General features: G+C 43.9%; 1 protein-coding gene across 4 annotated transcripts in view; it reads left to right on the top strand.

Moving 5' to 3' along the window:
* The window catches only part of ZCCHC2 (zinc finger CCHC-type containing 2), a 46,430-nt gene extending 34,300 nt beyond the window's left edge, over positions 1–12,130 (top strand). For 2 of the 4 annotated variants that reach the window (XM_082280023.1, XM_082280021.1), the window contains 6 exons: positions 1,238–1,373; positions 2,871–2,935; positions 3,809–3,903; positions 6,805–6,933; positions 7,633–9,141; positions 10,152–12,130. In XM_082280023.1, coding sequence (XP_082136149.1) covers positions 1,238–1,373; positions 2,871–2,935; positions 3,809–3,903; positions 6,805–6,933; positions 7,633–9,141; positions 10,152–10,219 — 2,002 coding nt within the window. In that variant the 3' untranslated portion in view covers positions 10,220–12,130. Of the gene's footprint in view, positions 1–1,234; positions 1,374–2,870; positions 2,936–3,808; positions 3,904–6,804; positions 6,934–7,632; positions 9,142–10,151 lie in introns of all 4 variants that reach the window. The other 2 variants (XM_082280022.1, XM_082280020.1) reach the window with 1 other exon arrangement.
* The last annotated feature ends 14,548 nt before the right edge of the window (positions 12,131–26,678 follow it).

The raw sequence follows: 26,678 nt of genomic DNA, 5'->3' as shown, positions 1-26,678 counted from the left end.
GAGATCACACATATAAAATAAAAACTTTAGTAATATCACAGTTTCCATGAAATGACTGCAAATTTGGCAGTGAAATCATTTACCTCCACTTGGCAGAAGTTTCTAAAGTGATGTTGTTTCTATTTTTGCAATCAGGGGCTTATGTCTGTCTTTTGGAACCTTCTTGGATTCTTGTAATTTTCTTAAATTTTTTTTTTTATATTCTGTTGTGTATCTTTTAAGTAGCTTGAGCCCTTACAGAGGTATTTGGTAAGTAGCTACTGGAATTTGAGCATGTCTTGTGCTTTCAAGTGAGCTGGATTTCTGCCATCATGGGAACTGAGTAACATTTCATGTTGCAGTAACCTTCATGAAGCAGCTTGCCGACAGCCCTGAATTAAAAGACACTTTCAATTATCAGCATAAGTACTTAGATAAGGATTTAAAAGTGTCAGTGCCTTTTTTCTTTTTTCTTTTGCATTTAGCAGCAGTAAGGCATGATTTTGTATGAGACACAAAATGGTTATAGGTCCGTGTGCCCAACTGACTGTCAGAACCCTGACTGTTTTTCCAGCAGTTTTTGTTGACTGTGGGTCTCAGACCTAGTTAAATATTGCTTCTGACCAGCTGCTGTAGACCAAAACTTCAGTGGAAATCATTACGAAGTCCAGAGTAAATGCCAAGTGCAACTTCCAGCACTACTCAAAACTAGCATTCCTGAAGGTAAAAATGCAAAACAAGATGACTATTTTGAAATTGAAACAAACACAGCTGCAGTATGATCTGTAGTAACTGTGCTCCTTTCCTTAAATAACTCATGAATTCTGAAATAGGGATTACAAAGTAATTCCAGTTTTGTCATTAATGATAAGGAAAAAAGAAGATGAATTCAGAATACATTTCTATCTGGAAAATTTCCACACATGTGGTGTGAAAATAGAAAGTTTTTGTGTGTAGAAATATCCAAGGAAACTCTTCCCTCAATTATTATTTTCTACAAATTCTGTTGTTCTGAATTTTGCATCAAATTATAGTGGATAGTAGACAAATGAAAAAGGAACTCCAATTATGGTCAGATTATAACTTTAGAGCACAAGAACTGCTGTAATTTAAATCTTTTAAATCTCTTGAAAATTCCTATGCTTTTCTGAAAGCAAAATTTCCCAACATGATGCGAAACACGTATATTGGTAAGAACAGCTTTCAGGTTTGTTGATATCAGCATAACTTTTGGGGCTTTTTTTTTTCTTTTCAGCAGCACTAGCAGTGCAAAGTGTTCTTCACTGGATAGCCTTAACATACAGCACTCAGAGCAGAATGGAGTAATGGACTGGAGGAGGAAAAGCTGTATTGTCCAGCAGCACCCAGAGCACTGTACTAATCTACTTGACCAGGTGTGTTGCTATTTTTTCTTCAAAGCCATATTCTGAGACTCTTGAGAAGACTGTCCACTACACATGATGACATTTAGCTTTAAAAGATGAAAAGCCCTCCTAAAATTGTACAAAACAAGTGTTGAAGTTGCTACTGACTTACCTTTATTAGAAAACCCCCCATAATTCCTTACCACTGTCCCAGAAAGCTGAATATTTTGTTTATGAATTTGTAAATAAAATTCCCCAGCAGAATATAAGTAATCAGAAAAGCCTAATGTTAATTTCTAATCAGGCACTTTCGTGTTACTTTAGGTAGCATTGCCAAGCATTCCAGAATGCTTGAGCAATTTCTGTTATTGCAAGGAACAAACTAGAAACTGTATTAGTAGCTAAACTCTATTAGTGCTAGAGTAGGTACAACAGGTTAAACATATTGTCTCTGCCTTACCTGTATGATTTAAGGATTAATCTTTGAAGAAAGCTGATAGTTGAATGCATATACACTTTTTGTGAGATTTGTTTCTCTTCAGTGCTCAATCTCATTGTGAATATAGGTAAGCAGAATAATTATTTATAAATAAAATTATCTACTACTGAAATTGGGGGAAAGAAGGTTGCTCACTACTTATATATGAAAAACCCAGAATGTTAGAATTGCTTGTTATTACTCTTATTTATGGTCAGAATTTGGCCACTGATTGTTACATGTGGAGAATAGCAAGCCAAACAAAAGTAGTTTCCTTATTTCATAAAGCAGGGTAATGAATTGAGTTTGGCTTCTAAACATGAAATGGTAGGCTGCATCAAAGCTTGAACTACTGCAAGCTTGAACCAAGGAAAAAATTAATTTACTAAAGCAGAGGAAAAGCTATTTAAGGGAAGTCCAGATGCAGTGATTTGGACAGAGATTATTTCAGAGTTCTCATAATTTTACTTCCTTGCCAAATATGAATTGTTAATAACAGCTAGAAATAGCATACTTTGAAAATGGTGTAGGTCCTATGTTTTTTCTTATGTGCTTGTATGTTGTATTCTAGAGTTAGTTTAGCAGCTTAAGCCTCCAGTTTAAGGTTAGGTACCTGCTTGTCAATATGTAGAAATAATTTGTCACGTGTACTTCCCACACCCAACTATGAAATAATTCCATTTATATCAACAAATTTTGTAGCTCCTTAAGCCTGATGATTGACCTTTTTAGCAGGTATATGATGAAACACATTTGTTTTTATCCTCTGGAGGAAGAACAGCATGCAAACAATAATTTGATTGATATCTCTGTCATATTTTCAAGCAGTAATTTGCTGAGTGTTTTGCTGATACTGACGTAAACACAAGACACGATGCATTATTTTACAGGCTCAGATGCGCTGAACAGGTGGTTGTTTGGATGGTTATAGCACCTGTGAGCACACTAATCTTGGGCTTCTGAACCTGTCGGTCTAGAAGGGGGGTTTTTCTTGGCTTTCATAACACAAATTCTGTTGTTTGACTGGCATCTTTGTCTTTTCTGTCTAGCACACAGTGGAAAAACGAAGTCTGTCTACAGTAAGCAAGAAGAAAGGAAAGCCACAGCTGGAAAAGTAGGTTTCCAATGTAACTGGTAATCCAGAAACAAAGTGTAATGCATTCACACTGATAAACAGAGTCCACAATCAATTAGGTGCTTTCATTTGCTATGGTGGGACAAGAGCTAGCATAGTGTGAGGCTAGGCTACATAAAAATCTTTATTTTATATTCTGTAAAGAAGTAACTTGAAAAATAGAATTTAAGTGAATGCATTTATTTATCAAAATATCACTTGTCATTTAACAAAAAGATGGAGTGGAAGTACATTCTTAACCAATACTAAATTGCCTTTTTCCCTTTATATTTATTTGAAAGTTAAAAGGTGTAAAGCTGTCCAGAACATACTGAAAATCAAATGAGGGTTGATGGCAACCTTTAACATTATGCAGTGTGTGGTAACTGGCTGAAATGTCTTATTGAAGATAATTTGCACATCAGAGGACTTCCGAACTTCCTGCAGGCTACACAACTCTGCACTGTGAGAAGTGAAAGCACTTCCACCCTTACCTAGTACTCTGCCTACTTCCAAGTTTCTGTCATTTTGTTACTCTGTACCCAGATGCTTTTATGTTAGACTGGTGTAGGCTGCATTACACACACCAGCTTTCAAAAATGACTTTACTGTCTGCTGCACCATTTCCTTTAGGTGTCTTATACAGATCTTTATTCATAGTGTTTAGTAACACTGCTTGCAGCTTAGTTCCTGGTATATTGCAGCAGCAGCCTCTATTTAATTGTTTATTATCTGAATTTGTTGTTATATCTATTAAATACACATTTCTGGCCTGGAGTCACTGCTTTTGCTTCCAGTGGCATTCCATGTTCATTCATGGTTGGTTATTTGTGCTCACACATTTGCAAAAAAGCCATGAAATTATTTACACAGGGAGAAAGCAAAGAAAACTGACTGCAGGTTGACTAACAGGAGCAATGGAGTTCGAGTTGCAGCATCACAGCACATCCGTACTGGGACAGCAAAAGGTAAGGTGCTTTTTCCAAAGCTGTTAGTAAGAAACAGAACTTGCAGATTTATTCGAGGCCTTCTGTAAAGGGGAAAGCACAAGTCTGAAAAATGTTCTGGTGCAAGTCAGCATATTGACAGTCTGATTTGTGCTTTGACTTGCTGTGTAGAACACACTAGACTCAGTCTTCTGTATCCAATTGCTTGGGGTGTTTCTCTTTGTGCATAGGTGGCAGAATACTGGTGAAGGTGGCAGAATACTGGTGAAGTCCCCATAAGTTGGCTTATGGGGTGGACCAATTGTTGAAACAGCTACTATTGGGCTACTTCTGTATGAAATTTAGCAGTCTGAGTGTGTGGAGATGGAGCATCTTGCCATTAGTGTTCTCTTTGCAGCCTACTAGTTTCTTCATCTGCTGTGTAATGGCCCACAAGGAACTTGTATAAAACCTGTGGTATGAGCCATTGATGCACTGTCGTGTTTAAACCAAGTGACCACTGAGCTACAACACAGAACTGTGTATGCTGCCCTAGCAGGGTTTTCAGGTTAGGGTAATCCTAAATGTAGTGTCTAGGCCAAGACTTGTGTATATCACTCAGTTGTAAGACAAAATTATATTTGTGTTCCTTTAGTAAACTGCGTCTCCAACCTTTATTACAAATTTCTGAAGGTCTGTGCTACCCGTTGACTTTGCCATCTTGATGTTTTCTAAATTCCCGATATCAGCTGCAACCGTGCCTCTTTAATATGTAGCACTCATGACAGAAGGTTGACAAAAGAGTTTGCCTTTTTCTACACTACCTAATTGGTATAAGTGTTGAAAGGACTCTTAAAATTGCCTTGTCTTTCTGTTGCTTCCACTTGCGAGTCTTGGTTAAGCTTTCATTCTTTCTTCTCACTGCTTCTTACCTTGGAGAGTTCCAGCTGGATCCCATTCTGAGTTACTGACATGTTTTATGGGCAGGTGTTTTTACCTGCTACAAACAGCATTTGACTAAAACTTCAAGAATTCACAGTCCACAAACATTGCAAAACTAGAGCAATTTTGGGAAGCTGTAGTTAAGGGCTGTTAAGCAGAAAGCATACTGTACAGCAGAGCTTTGCTGCATGCATTTCTGATTGATTACTGCTTTGTTGTCAGGCAAAGTGCGCTGAGCTTTTGTGAACTGACGATGACTTGAGGAGGTGATGCAGTGGTGCATAAGGGGAGACCTTAGCACTCTCTACAACCACCTTAAAGGAGAGTGTAGACCAAGGTGGGGGTTGGTCTCTTGTCCCAGGCAGCCAGCAACAGGAGAAGAGGACACAGACTTAAGCTGTGCCAGGGGAAGTTTAGGCTAGACATTAGAAAAAAATTCTTCACAGAAGGAGTGATTGGGTATTGAAATGGTCTGCCCAGGGAAGTGATGGAGTCACCATCCCTAGAGGTGTTTAAAAAAAGACTGGATATGTGGCACATGGTGCCATGGTTTAGTTGATAAATTGGTGTTGGGCATAGGGTTGGGCTTGATCTCAGAGGTCTTTTCCAACCTAGTTGATTGTCTGATTCTGCAAAGTTAATAGGGAATACTTTTCCATAGGAGTTCTGTTTGCTCACTACCCACCACTCTACAGATGTGGAACTGCCTCCTGGTGACTGTTGGCTGGTTCAAAAAGAAGCTGTAACCCACAGAGTCTGGAAGCCATTAAGTCCTGCTCAGAGATGAGCTTTCAACCCGCATTTAAACATCAAAATGTCCTTTGAGATACTTATTGGAGACATAGTCTAAGGAAAAAAATTCATGTTGCAGTCTGAATCTCTGCTAGGTTTATATATCCAGGCTTGATTTGAAATGCCCTATTTTGAGTCTGTAATTCTTAACTGCATCATGTTTTCTTTCATTTTTTCCTCCTTATTTTGAGCTTGTCTGAAGCATCAGTTAGTTACAATGGTAACTTTTAAGGCTTGATACTTTGTGAGTAGCACTCTAGACTCCAGCTCTCAGTGATCCCAGGTCCACATAGAGGCTCCAGGTTATATTCGATGTTCAAAGTACTTGTTAAAATAATTTAAGCAATTATGGGTTTAATCCAGGAAATTATTCCAGGAATTGAAGCATTAAGGCAGCTTTTTGATGACCCATCTCAACCTGTTAAACTTTCAGTAGCAATAAAAAATGGAAAAAATGATTTTATTTATTAATTATTATTATAATAATTAGCGTTCTAATTTTTGTCCTGAAGTTTTGCTAACCAAGGTTTTGAGAGCTGGGGTTTCCAGGTAGTGTCTTTCATAGATTCTGAGAGAGGGTGAATTTGTCATTCTTCTTCCCCTCTGAGGCTGAATTTGAAAGCCAAACCATAGCAGCTACCCTGAATGCTGGTTTCCAGCAAATGAGTGTCCCATGATCCATTCAGAATTTAGAAAACAATTTACCACTTTTTCAGTTCATCTCTTTTTCTTTAAACAGAATTTGTTGATAGAGTTTGGTTAAAGCCTGTTCTAGAAGAGTGACTTGTGAAGTGGTGCATTGTTTTGACATGTCCCGCTGAGTTCGCTTTCTGCCTGTGCTGGTGTCACCAAGGAGCTCTGCAGCTCTGCCAGCGGAAATGTTGGGTCGCTACCGTTCAGAGGAAATTAGTGTTGTACAGTCTGGTATAAACATCAAAGGGATCATTAAGGATCATCATTCTTGTCACTAATTTGCATAAATACCAATTTTCAGTACCATCTTCTTTGACACCAAGGATTCCATCATCACAAATTTAGGGACGAGACCAGTCCTCAGTGCTGGGAGTGGAAGTGATAGGAATACAGGGGACAGATGCAATTAAGTAGGAACAGACAAAAGTCTCAACTAGCATGAGATGTGAGAAAAACAAAATAAGCTCACTTCCATACACTGAGATCAAAAATAAAACTGACAACTTTTATTTTTAGATCTGAATTTGGACGCTGGATCTGGTCATGATACGTGTGGAGAAACATCATCTGAAAGTTACAGTTCTCCTTCTAGTCCACGACATGATGGGAGGGAAAGCTTTGATAGCGAAGAAGAAAAAGACAGAGGTTGTATTTATGGAGAATATGCATGAATGCCTTTGTTCCTTGACTGATCTCTTTCTTGCCTTAATTTTAGTTAGTTTTTCAGTTTGATCAGCTACTTTGTTTTCTGAATTAGCCACTGAATACATTGTGCTTTGTGGATATCATGACTGGGTGGTTCGAGGGCTTCTAGCCCTGTTTAAATACCACTGAGTTTTAGGTTACTGAATGTATGTAGTAATTTTTTGGCCTCGGTGGTATAGCTCTTTTGAGAAGTTTCCACAGTACAATAATGTGGAAAACTTCGGCATGAAAGGGGCTGGGTTTATATCAAATTTTGTGTGGCATGTCCGGGAGCTCTGTCTTTTTGTACTGGCAGTTTTCCACTCCTTCCAAATTTAAGTAGGCTGTGTTAATTTCTTTCTAGACAGATGCAAATTCCTAATTCACTCTGTCTCCTACTCTTCAGATTTGCAGATACACACAACAGTGTATAAAGCACAGTAGCTAGTTGGGCAGGTGGATATAGGCAAGTCATGAAGACGGACCTAGCTTAATTTGGGTGAATGAAAAGAATATCAAAGTTGTCACAGTTTGGGAAGGTGTAACTATCATTCATGTCATCAAACTCAGTAGGTTTTATATGGGTAAATGAGTCCCGGGCATGATTCTCTGTTGCTTGAGATTCATTCTTCTGACTGACAAGTGGTTTTGTCCCTACAGATACAGACAGCAATTCTGAGGACTCTGGGAATCAGAATACAACCAGGTTTACAGGCTACAGTGCTGTCAGTTCATCAAATATGAACAAATCATCTGCTCAGATCTCTTCAGTGAATAATGAAAATGGGAGCCTTTCAGAAGATCCTTTGAATGCAAAGTTTCAGCATATTTCCTTCATGCCTGCCTTACACTGTGTGATGCACAGCACTGCCCAAAAGCCTGAAGCAGTTGTCCCGCCACCCATATCTGCAGACGGTAAAACGATGGGAATGCTGGTTACCACACCTGTTGCTGTCTCGCCAGTGAGAGAGTCTGCGAATTCCCCTCCTGCGGGAATGGGCCCAGTGACCTCTGGTGAACCTGAGAAACGCCTTGAGCTGATGGCTTCCCCTTTGCCAGTCCCATCCTCTTTCCTTCCACATTCTGTCCAGCCTGGTAGCCCTGCTTTGCATTTGGCAATACATAGGTTGAAAATCCCATCTCCACAGGGATCATCAGAAAGTTGCACAGTTAATGGACCACAGCAGCCGACAGGAAACTTAAGTATTGGATCACCAAATACTGCCTTTATCCCAGTCCACAATCCAGGTAGTTTCCCAGGATCCCCAGTTCCTACTACAGATCCCATCACAAAACCTGCGTCCCAGGTGGTAGGACTGAATCAAATGGTGCCTCACATTGAGGGAAACCCAGGAGCAATCCCTCAGCCTACCAATCTCAAGGTAGTTCTTCCAGCAGCCGGTCTCTCCACAGCAGCACCGCCACCTCCACCAGCTTCATACGCTTTGCCAGGCAGCCCTCACGCTACCAGTGTGTTGCCCAACCAGAATACAAATGTGCTGAGCACTGGAGCAACTTCCTCACCACCTCAGTCCGCTGGCCTCGGTGTTGGTCAGGTCCAGTCCACTGTTCCTCCTGCAATCCCGACACACACGCCAGGCCCTGCCCCCAGCCCGAGCCCCGCTCTAACACACAGCACTGCACAGAGTGACAGCACATCCTACATAAATGCTGTTGGGAATAATAACACTAACGGGACAATGTTACCTCCGCAGCAGTTGGGATCTGGCCCTTGCGGTTCTTGTGGACGTAGGTGTAGCTGTGGGACCAATGGCAGCCTTCAGATTAATAGCTATTTTTATCATAACCCACTTCATGGACAAGTCTACAGAGTTCCATCTTTCTTCACTCTGCCATCACTTTGCAATGGCAGCTACCTCAATCAAGCACATCAAAGCAATGGAACACAACTTCCGTTCTTCCTGCCTCAGTCTCCGTATGCAAACGGGCTTATGCATGACCCAGTGATGGGGAGCCAAGCCAACTATGGTATGCAGCAGATGGCAGGATTCGGGAGGTTCTATCCTGTATATCCAGCACCTAACGTAGTTGCCAACACCAATGGGTCAGGACCCAAGAAGAATGGGAACGTTTCATGTTACAATTGTGGTGTAAGTGGACACTATGCGCAGGACTGTAAGCAGTCATCCATGGAGGCCAGTCAACAAGGTAATCATGATAACTCCCAGCGGACTTGCTTTTGAGTTTAGCAGTTTCTCTTTACCTTTCTGAATGTGCTGTTTCTGGTCTTGCAGAAAGGCGTGCGTGCGTGTGTATGTTTTGTGTAAATGGTTGTGCACTAGTGACGTGCTCTAAAACTGCAAAGTATCCTATCTCTGCCTGAAATCTTGTAGAACAGCGCGAGGGAACGGGGTTCACAGCGTGAAGTTGAAAATGGGTATGATTCAGAGCTGGAAAGTCAAATGATACCAGTCCTAAATTGTCATTCTTTTTTCACCAGTTTGGTTTTGGCATTATGTTGAGACTTGCATGTTGTTTCAATTTTCCCATTCCCTTTCAGTGAGGTGCTTTTTGTGAGAACTTGTTGGCAAAAAGTGAAAGATACCAATTAATGTCTATGTTATGACCTTGGGTTCCTAAAACTTGTGAGAATTGAAAGAAATGTCCATTTGATTGAAAGACTGCCCATTTGATATTTTAAGTTTTCTAGGGCTTACCTTTGCACAATCAGCCATCCTTCTGTGCCCTGTCATGCAATGCATTTAACTTTTCAGACAAGTTGCAGTAAAAAGGCAGAAACCAATTGGAACTAAGTATAAAAGGAATAGCTTCCGTTTCTCTCTCCACCCAGAAGAATGGGGAAAATGCAGGGTTTGCATCGAGCACAAGTTATTTTTGATTCTTGCCCTTGTTCCCATTCTGACTTTAGTAGTTTGATTGGACCAGAACAGGAGAGACAAACCTTGATGGGGACCATGTTTTCTTTGCATTTTTCCAGTAAAGCTCAAGTCCTATTATCTACACTCTATATCTTTTTTAAAACTTGCAGTTCTAGCAAGAGGATGAAAGAAAATAGGATAAAGTCTGAGGACCTACTTTAAAAGGACTGGAGGATGATAGTGCCTTTTGAAGAGCATGTCCATTTTGATACCTTGTAGTGGTTTTGTAATCCGTTTTAATTGTGAGCAGTGACTTAGTAGTTCTCTTTCCTGTTTTAGGCACTTACAGACTGAGATACGCACCTCCCCCTCCCCCTTCCAATGATACCTTGGATTCTGCAGACTGAAACAAGTAAACATTGCCTACTTAAACTGAAGCTTGGGAAATTGGGGGAAGGTGTGTGTGGGAGGGGGAGGTTGGGCTTGTGTTTTGGGACATTCCCGGTTTTATATTCTTTTGGAGTTTTTCATTGCTTTTGCACCTCTGTTCCGTACAAAAGAAGAAAGCTGAGTCCCTGGTCTCCTCCTGGTTCTACAAGAGGCTTGCGTAATGCATGTAATTCACACACACAGCCAAACAATCAGACAGAGCATTCGAACCATGCTTTTGCACTGAAGACTTGAGACATGTGCAATGTTTACTGCAGTTTAAAAAAAAAAAAATTCCTCTGACCTCTGACATCACTGGTGGAGCAGCCATATGGTGAAAGAAGAAACTTGGTCATGTTCCCCACCACAATCTTCTTCCCTCCCTCCCTGTTCTCCTTATGCTGCTGTTTTCTTTTCTTTCCCTGGTTGTCCACGTGGATTCGTTGGACTTGCATGAGTGTTTAGCAGTTCATACAGACCCTGCCCGTACTCTAAATTTAATGCTCATGAATTGAGGGGAGATGTTCAAACATCCTATTAGCAGAGTCCAAAGGAAAACAGGATACTGTATGTGTACTACATCTGATAATAATACAGATACGCAGCTTTCGAGAGGCCCAAACAAATGAAAACACATAGAGCAGGAAGGGGCTGAAACTGTGTGGACTGGAACAGATTTAGAAAAATGAACGAGCTTAAATTGACAGATTTTTCTTCCCTTGTAGCTTTTTAGCCTGTATGTTCAGCAACAAAGGTGAAAAAAATGGTATGAATGTTGTACTCAGTGTGTTTGCATTTGTAATGAAAGTTGACGGCATTTTTTCCTTTTTAAAAGCTATTCTACATCGTGTCAACACAGAATGAACATTACTTGATTGAATATTTTTTTCCTAAACTATTACAGTGTTGCATTGTACTTAGAATGTAAATGTTTTATTTCAAACTGAACAAAAGCTATGGTTTTCTACAAAATAGTCAGGTATTAGTATTAGAACCTGTCTACCAAATAGAAAAGTCACTATTTTATAACAATTTACCACTATGCGTAATTACGGTATAATGTGAAAGACTGAAATGAGTGTTAAGATGGTATTAAACATGTCAGTATCATGAGTAAGTAAGTTTAATGCTGCTGTATTTTTTATTTTATTTTTAAAAGCCAATATATGTACTAAATTGCTTCCAGGTAATATTTGATTTCCTAAAGTGCACTGAGGTTATCTGGAAGACGAGTGTGTTTTTGACTGCTGCATTCAACACCGATGAACAACTACCACTGTATATCCATAGGGTTTGGCATTCCTCACAGTTCATGGCAGAAATGTTTTTTCTTAAAATCAGACCCAGTGTCCGGTAGAGGGATGAAATAAAAATCAATCTTTGGTTCAGCTGTCTAATAAATTGCTAAACAAACGAAAAACTTGAAGAAAAAAAAAGCTTGATTACTACATTTCTTCATAGGTAGCATTTATATTTATAGCACCAGTGTACATTTTGAAACTTTTTTCTTGGAGGGGGGGGGAAGGGGAGGGAGGTAGATGAAAGCTTTAATTTAAAAAAAAAAAAAAAGTTTAAGTAGTAAATGAAAATTATTTTGATTAAAATTTTTATTTGATCTGGGTATTTTTGGACCACTTGAAATGAATGAACTGCGTTTGAGTTGAAGTGAGGGTGTTAAACCACCAATGGACTTGTATTGTGAATTACCTGCCAGTTGTACTTTATGGAACTTATTTTATGATTTAAAATACTGTACTGTAAATAGGAGGTATGTTACCTTCTCTTTATTTGTATGTTTACCATATACTTTGATATTTGAAATGTACTGGAAAGGTCACTTATATTTCTAGAAGAGATTGGATTTTATGCAACCTTTTTCCTTGAATTAACAGCAATAAAAAAAAAGAAAAAAAGTACCTGTGTGTATGTACTGTCCTTTATCACTGAGAATGGTGAATCACTGCTGCTGGGTGTAGGGATGGGATCATGGAGGGGTTTGGCAAGCTACCATTTTGGTTGGAATTTGTCACTTTTGAGACAAAGCCTAGAGTATTTGACTTAAACTGAGGTCAGTCTTGTGACTGAAGTCAAGTTGATTTAAGCTTCTTTAAGATATAGTAGAGCTCTTGGTAGAAACAGGTCATCCTTGTGTGCTAGATCCCGGACTTGGACCGCAGCTCTTTCAGAACAGGTAAGCCTATCCTAACCTGATGGCTCCTGGATTTGGGCTAAAAGCTAGGTTAAACATGCTTTTTTTTTTTTTTTTTTTACTGCCATGCAAATAATGTATCACCTATTCATGTAGTGACCAGAAACTGAGATCATCTATTTCTAAAATAGAGGGAAGGGCAACAGGAGTTGCTGGGAGTAGGGAAAAAGCTTAGAAAAGTTTGCCTGATTGCAGGGCAGTTGAAGGGTCTGATAGGAATGCAGCGTCTGGATGTGCTCAGGTTGTACTTGGGAAGAGAAAGGTACTGAGGACTCTCATCTCATTCTGCTGTAAAGACAGTGTTTCTAATTCCTGCTGCTTAGCTGCAGCTTGTCTGTGGAGCCAAGGACCACAGAGTATCATGCATTTTTATCCCAGATTACTCCCCAGAACAACCTCCTGGAGAGGACCAGTTGAGGGGATGAGGAGGCTGAAAGTTGCCCGTGATCCCAACTTCTCTTTTTCAGGCAGTTCCCGTACTTGTGGTCAGGTATTGAACCCAGGAGTCACACAGACACCATCACACAGCCTCCATTGCTGCAAGTGCCCTGTGTCCCTTCTGTGGACACAGGGGAGTGCAGATACCTGTCCAAGGAGTTTGTAAACTGTGATGCTACTCTGCAAATGCCATCTGCTACTTACAGTGCTGTCCTGAGTTGCTGGTACGCTTGTTTGCCTCTGTGCTGCAAGCAGTCCTGACTTCGACAGATCCTGGCTGGACTCAATTCAAAAGTGTAAAGATATGTACCCTATGGCACAGCAAACAGCAGAAACGCCTCATGCTTCTGGTGCTTGTTTTGCTGGAGACCTGACAGCGCTCGTACCTGGCTGTCCTCTCTGGCTGGACCACTGCTGGCTCTGCAATCAGGTTTCACTCCAGCTGCAGCTCCAGAAAGTAAGTCTCTCCTGCTGAGTGACTTGGAAGCTGCTGAATGCCCAAAAGACAAAAGAGAAAATCCCACTGGCTGGTTGGTCTGAGCAGCTCTCTGAGCTGTCCAGGAGTGACTCCTGAGTACTGCGCTACTCCTGGTTTGCAGTGCTGCTCTGGATTGGAACCATTTGGTTCCTAAAGCTGGAAGGAAAAATGAATGATGAGGCAGGCAGGGGGAGGATTGGAAGGAGGGAGCATACGGGAGTGCAATGATGCACGCTGCTTGCTGTGGCTGAACAGACGGCCTCGTTTTCCCAGCTAAGCGACCTTAAGATGGCAGGGATGGCCTAGTGCCTAGGTCTTGGCTTAGCTGATACCACTGGTGAGGTGAAGGAACAGAGCATCTCTGTGTTGTGCTAAGGCAGAGGGGAAGTAAAAAGGTGGGCAAAGGTACATTGAGAACAGCAGAACTTGACCGGTGCCAAGCTACTTCAGTTTTAGAGAGGCAGAAGTACCATAAGCAAAGTTTCAGCTTTGCTTATGTTGTGAGCCTCTGGAGGTGTGCTGGCCTGGGACTCCTGAGGCTCTCATAAAATAAGTTTGCCTAAATTCTGTGCACACAAAAAAGTAGCTTTGGGCAACAAAGCGTTCTGCTCAGGGCTGGTAACTGCTGGAGTCGGGCACAGTATATATAAAGGCCATGTGGACTGACCTTGTACTTGGGGGGAAGAAGAGGTGTCCTAAAGGCACAGTCGTGAGTTTAGCTCAAGTGCTCTCTCAGTTTTGTGGAACTAATCTATAGTCCCGTGCTCCTTGCAAAAGGGAGGGAGGAAGGAAAAGCACATTACGGAGCATTATGCTGGGGGAGCGTGTTGCCTCTCTGCCCATGGCTGCATTCCTCGACCACTGATGGGAGTAGACAAACAACGTTCTCATTTTGGATCAGCTTTTGAGTTGACAGCATCAGAGCCAAATTAAACTGTGCATTGTGGTAGATTAGAGATCAGAATGTATGAACACTTATATTTGCTCAGGCTGAAGGGCCACCTACGCCTGCAGCCTCTCACCATCACTGATCAGTAGCAGATGTTTCAGAAGAAAGTACTTCTAACACAAAAAAGAGAAAAAGACAACTGGTAATTATTGCAAACGTTGCCTAGCAAAATAACGAGTGTCAGGTTCATCCTCACAATAGGTGGCAGCATAACTCCACCAGTGGAACACACGGGAACTTCTGATGTACCAATGTAAGATCACGGAAATCACAGAATTTTCTGAGTTGGAGGGGCCCCACAAGGATCATCAAGTCCAACTCTTAAGTAATCAAACCCACGACCTTGGTATTATTTGTACCATGCTTTAACAACTGAGGTAATCTCAGATGCTTCAGCTTAATTTGGTTTCAGCATCTTCATGCCATCTAAGTAAGTTTTGACTTGTGACTTTGTAATGCTCGTTTCTGCTGTGTTTTTTCATGTTTATATGTTTTCTCACATGATGAGCGTACTACTTGTTGTCTCTCAAAAAAAAATAAGCATGGTAACTGTGTGGCCAGCAGGTTGAGGGAGGTGGTTCTCCCCCTCTGTGGTGAGATCCCAGCTGGAGTACTGTGTCCAGCTCTGGGACGGCTCCCCAACATAAGAAGGATGTGGACCTGCTGGAGTGGGTCCAGAGAAGGGCCATGGAAGATTGATCAGAGGGGTGGAGTGCCTCTCCTGTGAGGAAAGGCTGGGAAAGCTGGGATTGTTCAGCCTGGACAAAAGAAGGCTCTGGGGAGATGTTATTGTGGCCTCTGATACTTAAGGCTGCCTACCAGGAAGGTGTTTTTAAACTAAAAGAAGGATGATTTAGATTAGATCTTAGGAAAAAATTCTTTACTATGTGGGTGGTAAGACACTGGCATGGGATGCCTGGAGAGGAGGTAGGTACCCCATCCCAGGAGATATTCAAAGTCAGGTTGGATGGGGCTCTGAGCAATCTGATCTAGTGGAAGGTGTTCTGCTCATTGCAGCGAGGTTGGATTAGATGACCTTTAAAGGTCCCTTCCAACCCAAACCAGAGCTAAAATAGCTCAAGTGTCACAATGAATATTGAAGACCTAGAGAATTGCAGCTAGATGTGAAAGCTGTGTCTTAAGAACTGTTGAGGATTAAAATGGTTCTAGATACTTGCACTCATACAATGAGGAATGCTTTCTGAGTACTGTGGAGCCCTTTTTTTTTTTTTTTTGAGAGTAATTCCTGAGGCAGTCTTGGTTATCTTTGAGGATAATGTCTCTTACTTATCTCTCTCTACTTAGCCTGAAGGTCCACAGATCAGACATGTATCTGGAATATCTCATGCTCAGGAACATTTTGCCCAAGAGACAGAACATAATAAAACTTTTATATTTAATATTGATATGTGTTCCCTGAATGGTGTAAAGGGTCACTGTTGTATGAATTAATCAACAACACAAGGTACAAGAGCACAGGCTGAAAAAAAGTGCTGAACTTGGTCAAAGGAAAGCTGTATCTTAACCACTTGTGCATTCATCTTAGAACTTTGATCTAAAATGTCCGTTTCTTACTGACTTTTAAAGTATGCTTTTTTCCTGAGGCAGAGGATGTTGAAGACAGATACAAAGATAAGAATTAACTCCTACCAATGCTTGTTGGTGTGACTACAGAAAGATGGGCATTGTTGCTTTAAAAATTTACTTGCCACTTAGCTTTGGTATTAAAATACTGCTTAGGAACTTCTTATGCAATACATAATAAAATATAATTTATATAATAAAATATTACATTAAAAGAATCTTATTTTACATAATTTGTAGCTTGATGCCATTTCAACAGCTTCAGATTTTTTTTCTTGTTTTGACCAAAACTAAGATTTGAAACTGATGGCATGTCTAGGCTGAGTAAATATGATGTATAAAAGTAATTGTGTGGCTATCAGAATGCTCCTTTCCTTTCTTTAAAATGTTTTTTACAGGATATGCACCTGCCCCAGCAAAAGAGCAGGCAGCTTAGCAGTGGCAAGATTTCTGGATCAAAACATCATGGGACTTATTTTAATTGCTCCTTTAAGACCAGATTGGTACATCTTGATAAGGACTCCTGGGTATTTCAAACCAGGCATGTAAATCCTGGCCTCTGTCTGCATACAAAATAAAGATCACAGATGAGAAGAACAGTAACATGAGGAGAGGAGGGCAGGGGAAAGCAACAGCAGCACCAAAAAAATAGGAACAGGCATTGTGGTGAGACAATTTCCACACGTCACTTGATTTCTTACCACAGCTCAGATCAATTTCATAGCACAGAACTTCAAAGAGCAACTGCGCCAATTTGGTACAAAACCAGCTGAATTCTGCCTGTCACCACAGTGCAGTTGACCAGATCAGACACATAAGAGAGGAGATGGGCCCTTCCAGCAATCTGCACAGGGCTGAGTTATGTGGCCAGGGGACAGACTAGAACAATACATTCAAAACCTTAGAGTGTTGGTAATTGTTATGGCTACACAGAGCTAGCTAAGACACTATTCTGGGTGTTGTCTCCCTTTGATTTGTTTTCCATTTCTCATTTATGTGTTTGCCTGGGATTTTTTTTCATCTCACTTTTGCCCTGGTTATCCTTTCCAAGTCTCTTTCCCATGTGTGTTAAAACCATGCACATGATGAAGGTGTTAGAGACTGTAATGTTATGGTTCATGGCTTAAACATTGTTATGAAGGATTTGGAGGGCCATTTGAAATGCTTTAATCTGTGATATGCAAACTCCCAAATGATAGTACAACTTGCTAACTCAAAATAAAATAACCAGTGCAAGGGGGTAGCTATCAGAGTGTGAGCCTGTAAGTACCTGTCATTGCAAAGGCAGCTAAATGGGAGCTGGGAGTTCTCACTGCACACTGAAACCACATTTTCCTTCCTTTCTGAGGAAGGATATCGCATTTCTAGCCCGTTCTTAGTTTGAGGAGGCAAAGAATGGGATGTTAATTCAGAGTTAGGCAGGAAAGCAAATGTACTTGGATGCTCTACAACTAAAGCTTGATTCCCAAAGGCTGTCGTGCCTCCAGCACCACTGGGAAGAGCAGCTGCCCTTTGTCCAAGCCAGAGATGTCTAGCCAAGTTGCTGGAGACTAACAACAGCACTTTCCTGAGTTTTGATCTTGACTGTGGAAGGGAATATTGTAATGATTTTATTGCCATCTATTGCCAGCAGGTTCCTAGTGCCGCTGCCTGCATGGGACAACTGGTGGGAAGGTGCTGTGCTTCACTGCCCAGTGCAGACCTGGCAGGAGCAGGGCACTCATCTCCTGATCAGTGCTCTGCCTTCGGGCTCAGGATGCAGGGACTGCTGCCCAACACCTGGCACGGGAGCTTGAAGACAGAGAATGCTGATGTTCAGTTTCTGGAGCTTTTTCAGGCACCTGTGTGAGCTGTGTTTTCATTTGCACCAACAGCCCCATCAGCAAAGACAACAGAAGCAGGAAATGTTTAGTTCACTTCAGCAGGGACCACCAGGGACCATCCTGTGGCTGGCAGGGTACATCTCAACCTGCATTTAGCTGGTGATCTGCCCTCACCTCCCTGCTCTTTCCAGAGCACCTGGGACCCCCGCGGGAAGGGGGATGCCACCTCCTGGCCAGTGGCAGGTGACATGCACAGCACTAGAGAGCTTCAGAGCAAGTTTTTGTTTGCACATGGGTGGGGGTGAGCTTCCTGCTGCTCCTGCTGGCAGAGGAGTGGGTGCTGTGATCAGGAGCCACAAGGGGCCAGGACTGCTTGCTGATGGTCTGTGCTGCAGAAGCTTCATTTACAAACTTCAATTGTTTTTGCTTTTTGATCTATTTTAAAAGCACCTAGCCGTAGTCTTCTTGCTAGAAAGTAGAGCCTGGGTTGAGACACAGTAGGTGGAGCCAGCCTCACATTTCCAATGGTGTGTATAGCCAGAGCATGGGCACCTAGAAAGTTTAATCATTTATTTGGGCACTTTTTTTTTTTATTTCCCCAAAACCCCTTCTTGATTAATGCCTTCAAGTTTCGTCTTTCAGCTCTTCAGTGCACATCTTTAACCAGTTTTTGACAACTTCCATATTCAAAAGACTTTAGTGCTTCAGGCTTTCTCAGTCAGAGGGAAGGCAATGGGAGTCCTCTTCCCTCCCCACTGGGCATTGTCACTCACCCCGTATTTTTCAGCCTTTTTATGTTTGGAAATGTATCTAGTTTCCTTCTGAACTCTTTAAAGCTCCTTACTTCAATGACAGACATGGGTAACACATTCCATATGCTCTCTTCCCTTTGGTCCATGAGCTCTTCCTGTCTCTCTCTGATGGAGTGACATGCCAGGCTCCTCCTGTTGCCACTTAAAATCTGGGAAGCACCCTTGGTTCTTTAATAAAATTAAACAAAATTAATTTTGCTTCAAACGCTCTCTCTCTCAAGCCGCACGCAGCCTCGCTGTGCTCTGCTTAGGTGTTTGCGTATTGTGCCGTATGTTCCATCCATGCCAGGATATTATTTTTACAGCTGGCCATGTCTTTGATACAAGGAAACATGAGAGTTTAAAGGCTGGAGAGGGAGGGATGGCGGGGGAGCCACGGCAGCTGCCTGTGCTATCCCCGAGTGGGAGCTGAGCTGCATAGAGCAGAGCACCAGCGGGGTGGCTGCTCCTCGGCAAAGGATGAGGGGAAAACAAGCCAAAGCTGATGCAGAAAGGAACAGCTGGGCCTTGGGAGCACTAATGGGCCTTAATGAGCCTGCCCAGCCTCTCCTGGGCCCAAGCAGCCCCAGTTCAGCTCAGCCAGAGGCTTTGGTGCTGGCTGGTTGGTGCTGGCTGTGTGCCTTATCCCGGCTAAGTGCTGGCCGGGTCTTCCCAGGTGGGTCTCAGGCCCATATTTTGGTATCTTCCTCTCCTGCTGCTCCTGCCCAGACCTCTGGGTGGTCCTTGGACCTGCCCGATTGCTGCTCTTGGGCTGGGGCTGTTGATGGACCAGTATCCAACTGCTGGCTCTGCTGGGGGGCTGTGGGGAGGCCAGGGTCCCTCTCCCTCGTGGGGCAGCCTCATGGTCCTGTATCCCCCTGGCAAGCATCCCTTCATCTCAATTGAGGTCCCTTCTGCAATGTGCTGTCTTAAAACCCCTCCCAGGTAAGTCATGGTTTCCTTCTCATGGGTTCTGTATCAGCTGTGGACTGAAAAACATCAGGTGGCAAATAAAGATGGAGTTCACCCAGTTTGCAGAGACACTATTTCAAGTGCTTGACAACTGCAGCAAGGCCAAAGAGCAAAATACAGCTGGAAGAGGGAAGAAGAGATGGAAAGACTCAGCCTAAAATGTAGCCAATAGAGTCACTAAATACTGTGCATTTAAGGCTGGTTCCCAGGTACTCTGGAACTGATTTCTGTCATGCAACAAATGGAGAGCCAAAGGAACCTGGTGCTGGTTGAGCTGGCTGGGGCACTCCAGCGAAGCAAACGGGGCTTTGCAGCCACACTTCCACACAAAGTGTTTTTGCAGCAGGAAGCCATCAAACTCTGTGGTTATGGATTTCACTGCTCACTTGAGACTTAGTAAAATAAGTTATTACATTGTGTCCCTGAGGCAGCAAGGACAGGTGAAAGAGGGCAGATTTGGCATCAAACTGCAGTTGCCTTATCAAAGAAAGCAAAATAGATTTCTCTAGTTTACAGATACTGTAGTCCCAGCTAAAAACTCACTTGCCTGCACTTGTCAGCACTCAGGGTCTAAAAGGTCACTTTTCCTTCCCTGAGACAAGGAGCAGTGACAATCCTGTGGTGCTGCCTCACAAATATGAATGCAAATGCGTTGAGTGGTGGTTGTTTTATTTCCAGAGAGTTCCAATCATACAGGCTCCTTGTTCCCAGTCTAGGGCTTTGCCTGCCCTTTGTTTTATCTGTGGAGAACAGAGTAGCTCTGGCTGGGCTCTCACCAGTGGGGTGTGCAATAGTGTGAGGAGCAACCTGGGCTCAGCTGGGCACACTTATCCAAACCGAAAAAAAGGTCATTTTCCCCTTCATCTCCACTTCCATTGTGCTACCTCTGTTTGGTCTCATCTAACTTTGGCCACAAACCGTACTGTACTACCACTTCCCATGTTCTTGCCTCTCACAGTGAGGCAATGGGATCAGACACAAAATCCCTGCTTCCAGGCCTGCTGCTGGGTGCGTTGGACAACACTTTCTCCTCCCGGTTATGCCATTTTCCTGTGGTTTCCCTCCATTTCATCTCCCTGTGAGTCTCATATGCTGCTGTTTGTCTGCCTCAGTGTGTCCACAAAGACCTTGCTCCGTCCTGTTGTTTTGGGTTTCACTGGCTGTAAGTTATTTCTCATTTAATTAGTTTATGTATTTTCCTTCTGTGTTGTTTATGATAGCAACATGTTCCGTTTGGATAATGCCGTATTTCAGCTCAAAGAGCTTTAAAAGTTCAAAAAATGTAGTTGGAGACAAACTCTCTCTGCAGATTCAATTTCTTCTGAACATCAAGCAGATTGCCCTTGTCTTCACACCCATGAGGAGCGTCAGCTGCGGTGGGGGGACAAGGCCTGCCCATGTCCAGGACATGGGGCATTGGACAGGAGAGTCGCTGCTGTTTCTGTCCCTTGTGGAATTGAAGTGGAAACTCGGGCGTAGGCAAGGTGGTCACTTCAGTGGTCACTGGAGCTAAGTGGGTGGCAGGAGGGTGGCTGAGCTCTAGATTGGCATGGCACATGGTGGAAGTACAGATGTGTTCTGGATCCTTCTGCTGCTCAGGGGCCAAAGCAGGGCTGAACTTGGCTGTGCTACAGCCCAGGAGAAACATGAGGCTTGGGCCCGAGCACTGGTGGAAATCTCACGCAGCACAACAGGCCTCAGCAGCTCAGCAGTGCCCTTGTCCTGCTTCCTCTGCCTGGAAACCGGCTTCTTGTCCTCCCTGAGGTACTTGGGGCATCTGCTTGGGCCAAAGGACCTCTGAAGCCACCACCACCATTGAGGGTTGAGGTTGTCCTTCCTTGCCAGGCTGTTTTAAACAAAACCACAACTTGTGGTTTGAAGATAGGCTGAGAGTGCTTCTCCTTTCCTCTGAAATTTCACATCCTCGTGCTGAAGTGACAGCTGAAAAGAGAACAGCAGCAAAAGGCTTCCAGATGAATGTACGCGGAAAAATCACAAGCCAAGCACCGAGATTCACCTCCTCCCTGTCCCTGCCTTCAAGGCTTGTGTGTCTCAATGGTTCTTGTGGGTCCCTTCCAACTCAGAATATTCTCTGTCTCCAGCAGCTCCCAGTGAATGCTGGTGAGGTGGGAATATGTCTCCATCTCCTGCCCCAACCCAGCCATTGCTGCTGGGCCTTAGATGTCCCACAGGACTGTGCTTCAGCTGGTGGCCTTTCATTCCCACTGCTGATACAAATGTCCTCTTTAGGCAGGCAGAACAAGAACTATAGGACACCCCCCTTTGAGATTCATCATTGCAATTCCTTGATAAACTGCTGTCTCCTCTTGTCCTCCTTAATGCTCTGTTATTGTTGTAGGCAGGGGCCTTGATTCAAGTAGCCCATGTGTAGATGTCTAGCACCGTTTGAGGAACCTTGGTACATCCCAACAGGCTTCCAGCTGCCTCTCCAGGCATGTGGATGTCTCCTGTAGGTCTTGAACCTTATTTTCTATCTCTGCATTGCTGCCACAAGTAGCTGTGGGTGGCTCTGGTGGCAGTGAGAGACCCAGGTGCAGGCAGCTGAAGGAGGTTCTTGCTGCACGCTCTTTGCAGGGGGACCAATGGACAAAATGATCGACTATCAACCGATTACCAATTTTACCTATTTTTATCAAATTTTCCCAGGGTTGTACTACCTACAAATGGAACTGCATCCCAATGGAGGCACACCTGCTGGAGTCTGATAGCCAAGCTTGACACCACTGCTTCTGATGGGGGTCTTCTCTGCCTCTGGTGCTGTGCACTGCCCTTCTCTTTCTAGCGCTTTTTCCTTTGCGCTGAACATGTCCCTGAAGAAAGGGTGAATGCAGCCATGTGCATCGCTCCCTGTCCTGCTCAGAGGGAAAGCTGTCCTATTTTCCCAGTATCCAGCTGTGGGGTTGTTTGTGGCATGGGGCATTTTTGCTTCTCTTTCTGAGCTTGCAGACCATGACTCAAGGAGGTAGCTACACTGTGTAGATGGGTCTTAAGATTCAAGTTATCTGAGCACTTAAGAATTCTCTTTATAATTACTTCCATGCCCCCGTGAGACACAGAGATGTTTTTGTCCCCCACTGCACTGATTGTAAACAGCAGTGTGAAGCTGAAAGCATAAATCCTCTCATCTGCAGCAGGCATTTGCTCCAGGAGAAATGCATCCAACTGGTGTCAGGAGCCCAGGGTTACATCCATGCTCCTGAATCTGGCCTGTTTGATGGCTGTGGGATGGGGCTCACAATGGAGTTTGGCTGCATGCAGCTGACCCCTCTGCCCCAAGGTGCATGAGAGAGACTCGTGGGGGATGTGGTGGTGGGCCACAGTGATCATGAAACAGTTTGCTTTGTTTCTCGGTGTAATGAGAAAAAAGGAGAGCAGAGTTGTTACCCTGGACTTCAGGAGAGCTAACTTTAAGCTATCTGGGAGCTATTCAGCAGGCTACTCTGGGAATCTGCTTCTGAGGGCCTCAGAGTTCACAAATGCAGGTCAATTTTTAACAATTGCTTTCTAGACACACAGGAGCAGGGAATTCCACTGTACATCACCACTGCAGAGAGTGGAGGGTGTAAGTGGGGATGCAGGGCCACCTGTGCTGAAACTTGCAGGTATTCTGACACTGTTTGAGCTGCTCTTGCTCATCTTGGTGAGGGTTCTGCTCAGAAACCTGTGTAACAGAGAAGGTACCCTTGTCCCTTAAGCTTAGTATCTTCTTGCCCTCTCTGAAACAAGGATAAATAAAAGCTCCTTTAAGCATCAAAATAAAACCTGAGAAAATAGCTGTTTTGTAGGCAAAACTGACGGCTCTCTCTTACCGTAAGCTGGTGGGGCTTCTGCAAAGGCTTCCAAAGTCTTTCCCTAAGAGCTGCTGGGTTGTGCCCCCAGAACGTACAGGCAGCTTTGCCACGTGCCTTGTCTGAGGTGCAGCATCGGCTGTGCAAGCTCAGCTGGCCAGAAACAGAGGGCAGAGTTAGCCCCAGCTTCCTGGATGGGGAAAAGACTACAACAGTAATTGGCTTTATTCCCGTACTGCCTCCAGCCTGTCTCACAGAGGGGTTTTAATGCTCTTACTCATGGCAATTGCTCCTGCAAACCCTGGGTTGGTGATTTTGTGAGCAGGAGCCTCAGCATTCAATTGCTTCCCACTCAGGGACCCTTTGCCAATGTAACACCCCCACTGCCAGTGCTGCTTCCTTGGCTGCGTGTGGTCCTTTTGCCGAGCCCTGGCATTTTTTATTTTTGGTTAACATCAGAATGGAGCTGCAGAATAATTGCTCTTTCACTTTGCTCTTAAATAGGCCATGCTGCTCGTCTGCATAAATGTTCTCTTCATGCATCCTGTCACTCTGCCTCGCAGGCTTTTCGGAGGGGAAAAAACCCAGACCAGTTTATTTTTCAAAAAGATGCCTTTTCTTCCTCATGAATTGCCCCTGCTCTGTATGATAGCCAGCAATTGGCCCTGAAGGATGAATACTAAGCAGCTTTGCCAAGGTGCAAATCAGCTATAAGGCATCCCATGTATCCGGGGCTGTCCTGTGAGACCTTTCAGGCAGGGGATTGAAGCCGGGGTGAAGGCCATCTCGGCAGCTCCACCCCACTCAAGCACTTGACCTTAAAAAAACCAGGTTTTAGCCACTGGTGTGCAAATCCCAGTAACATGGGCGGACGAGCCGTGGATGCAAGTCAGTCTTCTCCAGGATGAAAGCTTTTGCTGTCAAGCTGTTCAAAGGGAAACATCCTGAGGCTGAAAACTGCTGGTGTGCACTGGCTCCTGCTCCAGAGGCTGGCCACGTGCCTCGGCTTGCCTCAGACCTGCAGGGAGGGAGGGATGGATAGAGGGATGGAGGCAGAGAGTCCCGGGGATAGGGTACAGAGGAACAAGCCAGGCTTTGCAAAGCTGGCTGCAGTGCCCCTGCCTCCCTGCCCAGAGTTTGCCTCAAATGCAATAGGACTTGGCCGAGGAATGCACAAAGCTCTGGCTCTGCCATGAAGCAGAGCACCAAAGGCTTTGCCCTCCTTGCTGAAGAACTTGCCTGCAGAGGTCATGAAACTGATCGTGTCTAATAGCGTTTATGTGACCTGATTACTCACCAGAATAAAAGCCAGCTCAGCCTTCAGTCCCGGTCGGCTTTTACTGCAATGTTTTCCCAATGCACCGAGGCCACCCTGAAAGAATCGCGTGGGGAAAACTGGACCACGCACCCCGCTGGGCTGAAGCCTGTGTCACCCTCGCAGAGCCAAGGTGGAGCTTGTTACAAAAGGAACAAATAAAAATGAGACAATGGGGGAGAATGAACTGTGTGGAAGAGAGAGGATGTGTGTGGGAGCAGCGCCTGTGCCTGGAGGGGCAAGGAAAGCGGGGTGCGAGAAGCGGCCTGGCTCGCCCAGCGTGACTCCGCTCACTTGGAGGAAAAGAGGAGTGGCACCAAAGCGTGGCCCGAGATCGCTGCCACAGGCTGTGCTCTGCTCTGTGGGCACTGAGGTAAGGACAAGCACAGGTTTTGCCCTTTAAAACGGGGAAGAGGAATGTAAGGGCTTAAGAGACATCATGAGACTCCTGTGCGAGGCTTGCAACCCCTACCACCACCCACAGCTCACCGTTGACTTTTGCTCCAGATTGCCCTCGCTCTGCTAGAGTGGTAATTAGGCTGGATTTTGTCCTACTTCTCTCAATAAAAGGTTGTTCGGGAGCCTCCCTGCTCTGACAATTAGAAACCAGCTAAGAAGAAGGGAGCAGCCACGTGGGGTCAGCTGAAGGATCCTTCTGAGTATCAGATGTCCAGCATTAGTGAGTAGTGTATTTTATCAACCTCTTAAATTTAGAGAACCTAGATTATAACCAAACCAAACAAATTTTCAGCCTCTCTCGAAGAAAACATGAAGCATTTGTGAGGCCACATCTAAGTTTGACATGTCCAGTTGTAGAGTCCTTGGTACCAGGGCAAGTCCAACAGAAGTATTTGGCAGACCAGGAAAGGACAAGAGATCTGGGTCCGTCCAGCCTGAAGAAGAGAGGGCTGAAAGGAGACCTTACTGCTGTCTGACACTACCTTGCAGGAAATACAGAGCCAGACTCATTTTGGGAGTGCACAATGAAAGGATGAGAGGCACCAAACAGAAGTTATACACAAGGAAATCCCAATTAAACATTAGCAAACAACTTTCACGGGGTTGGTGTCTCCTGCAGGGATGTGCAAAGCTGGCTGTTCTTTGGGTAGGGATTGGGCCAGACAGTCCCTTCTGACCTTATCTCTTGATTATTTTCTGACCTTATTTATTTATTGAGTGATTCTATGTTTTGTTTATAGGTATACCTGATTTTTTTGGCCCCCAGGAATTTGGTGCCCAGAGGGTGCCTGTGGCTCGTGCAGTGACTCTGTACCCACACCTCGGGGACAGAGTCTGACCTCTTAGTATCAAGACCAAGCAGGCAATTACAAACCAAGGTGGGACAGCAGGTCCAAAAAGAAGTAGGTTCTTCCCCTCTGCCACTCACAGAAGGCCAATTGCTCTGGATTCATTGCTCTCTGAAGCCAACAGCAGCATGCTTGGTTAAAATGGCTGTGACCTCCACACCATCCTCTGTGATGCTTTAACTCTATCAGGTGAAAAACATATCTCAAATGAAGCTAGTGGGGCTCTGGGCCATGAGCAAGCCCTTCAGCATTACTGTCCATATTGCCCTTTATGCAGCTTGTCCTTTAATGCAGAAAGTGGCACTTAAAATGGACAGTCATACTCAAAGGACCAACACTCTCACTTGTGAACCTTACATGAACCCAGGAAAAAATCAATAAGGTGTTTTAAAAGACCAGCAAAATAGCATTTAGTCTCCTCTGTGTCAGCAGATCTGCAGAGCAGGTTTAGGGTTGTTTTGCATCTGGGACTGAAAAAAAAAAGCCATGTATGATTGCCTGCAGGTGATTAGGTTTTGTTTTAAAACTTTAAACAAACATGGAAATCTTAGAATAAGCTTCTCAAAGATTAAGCACTCATGAACTTCAGAAGAAAGAGCACAAGGCCGGGATTCAGGAGATTTAGGATTGTTGTCTTCTCTACCACCACGCTACTTGGAGCGTGACCATGTCCTGCTTCATTCAAGCCAGATCTTCCAGGCTAACTTAGGCCTTCTGATTTCACTGGGAGCTGAGGACTTAAACACCATCAGGAGATATTTG

This window comes from Coloeus monedula (assembly GCF_965178545.1).
Source record: "Coloeus monedula genome assembly, chromosome: 1".
Taxonomy (NCBI): Eukaryota; Metazoa; Chordata; class Aves; order Passeriformes; family Corvidae; genus Coloeus; species Coloeus monedula.
The sequence above is the reverse complement of the archived record's forward strand: the minus strand, read 5'-3'. Positions and strand labels throughout refer to the sequence as shown.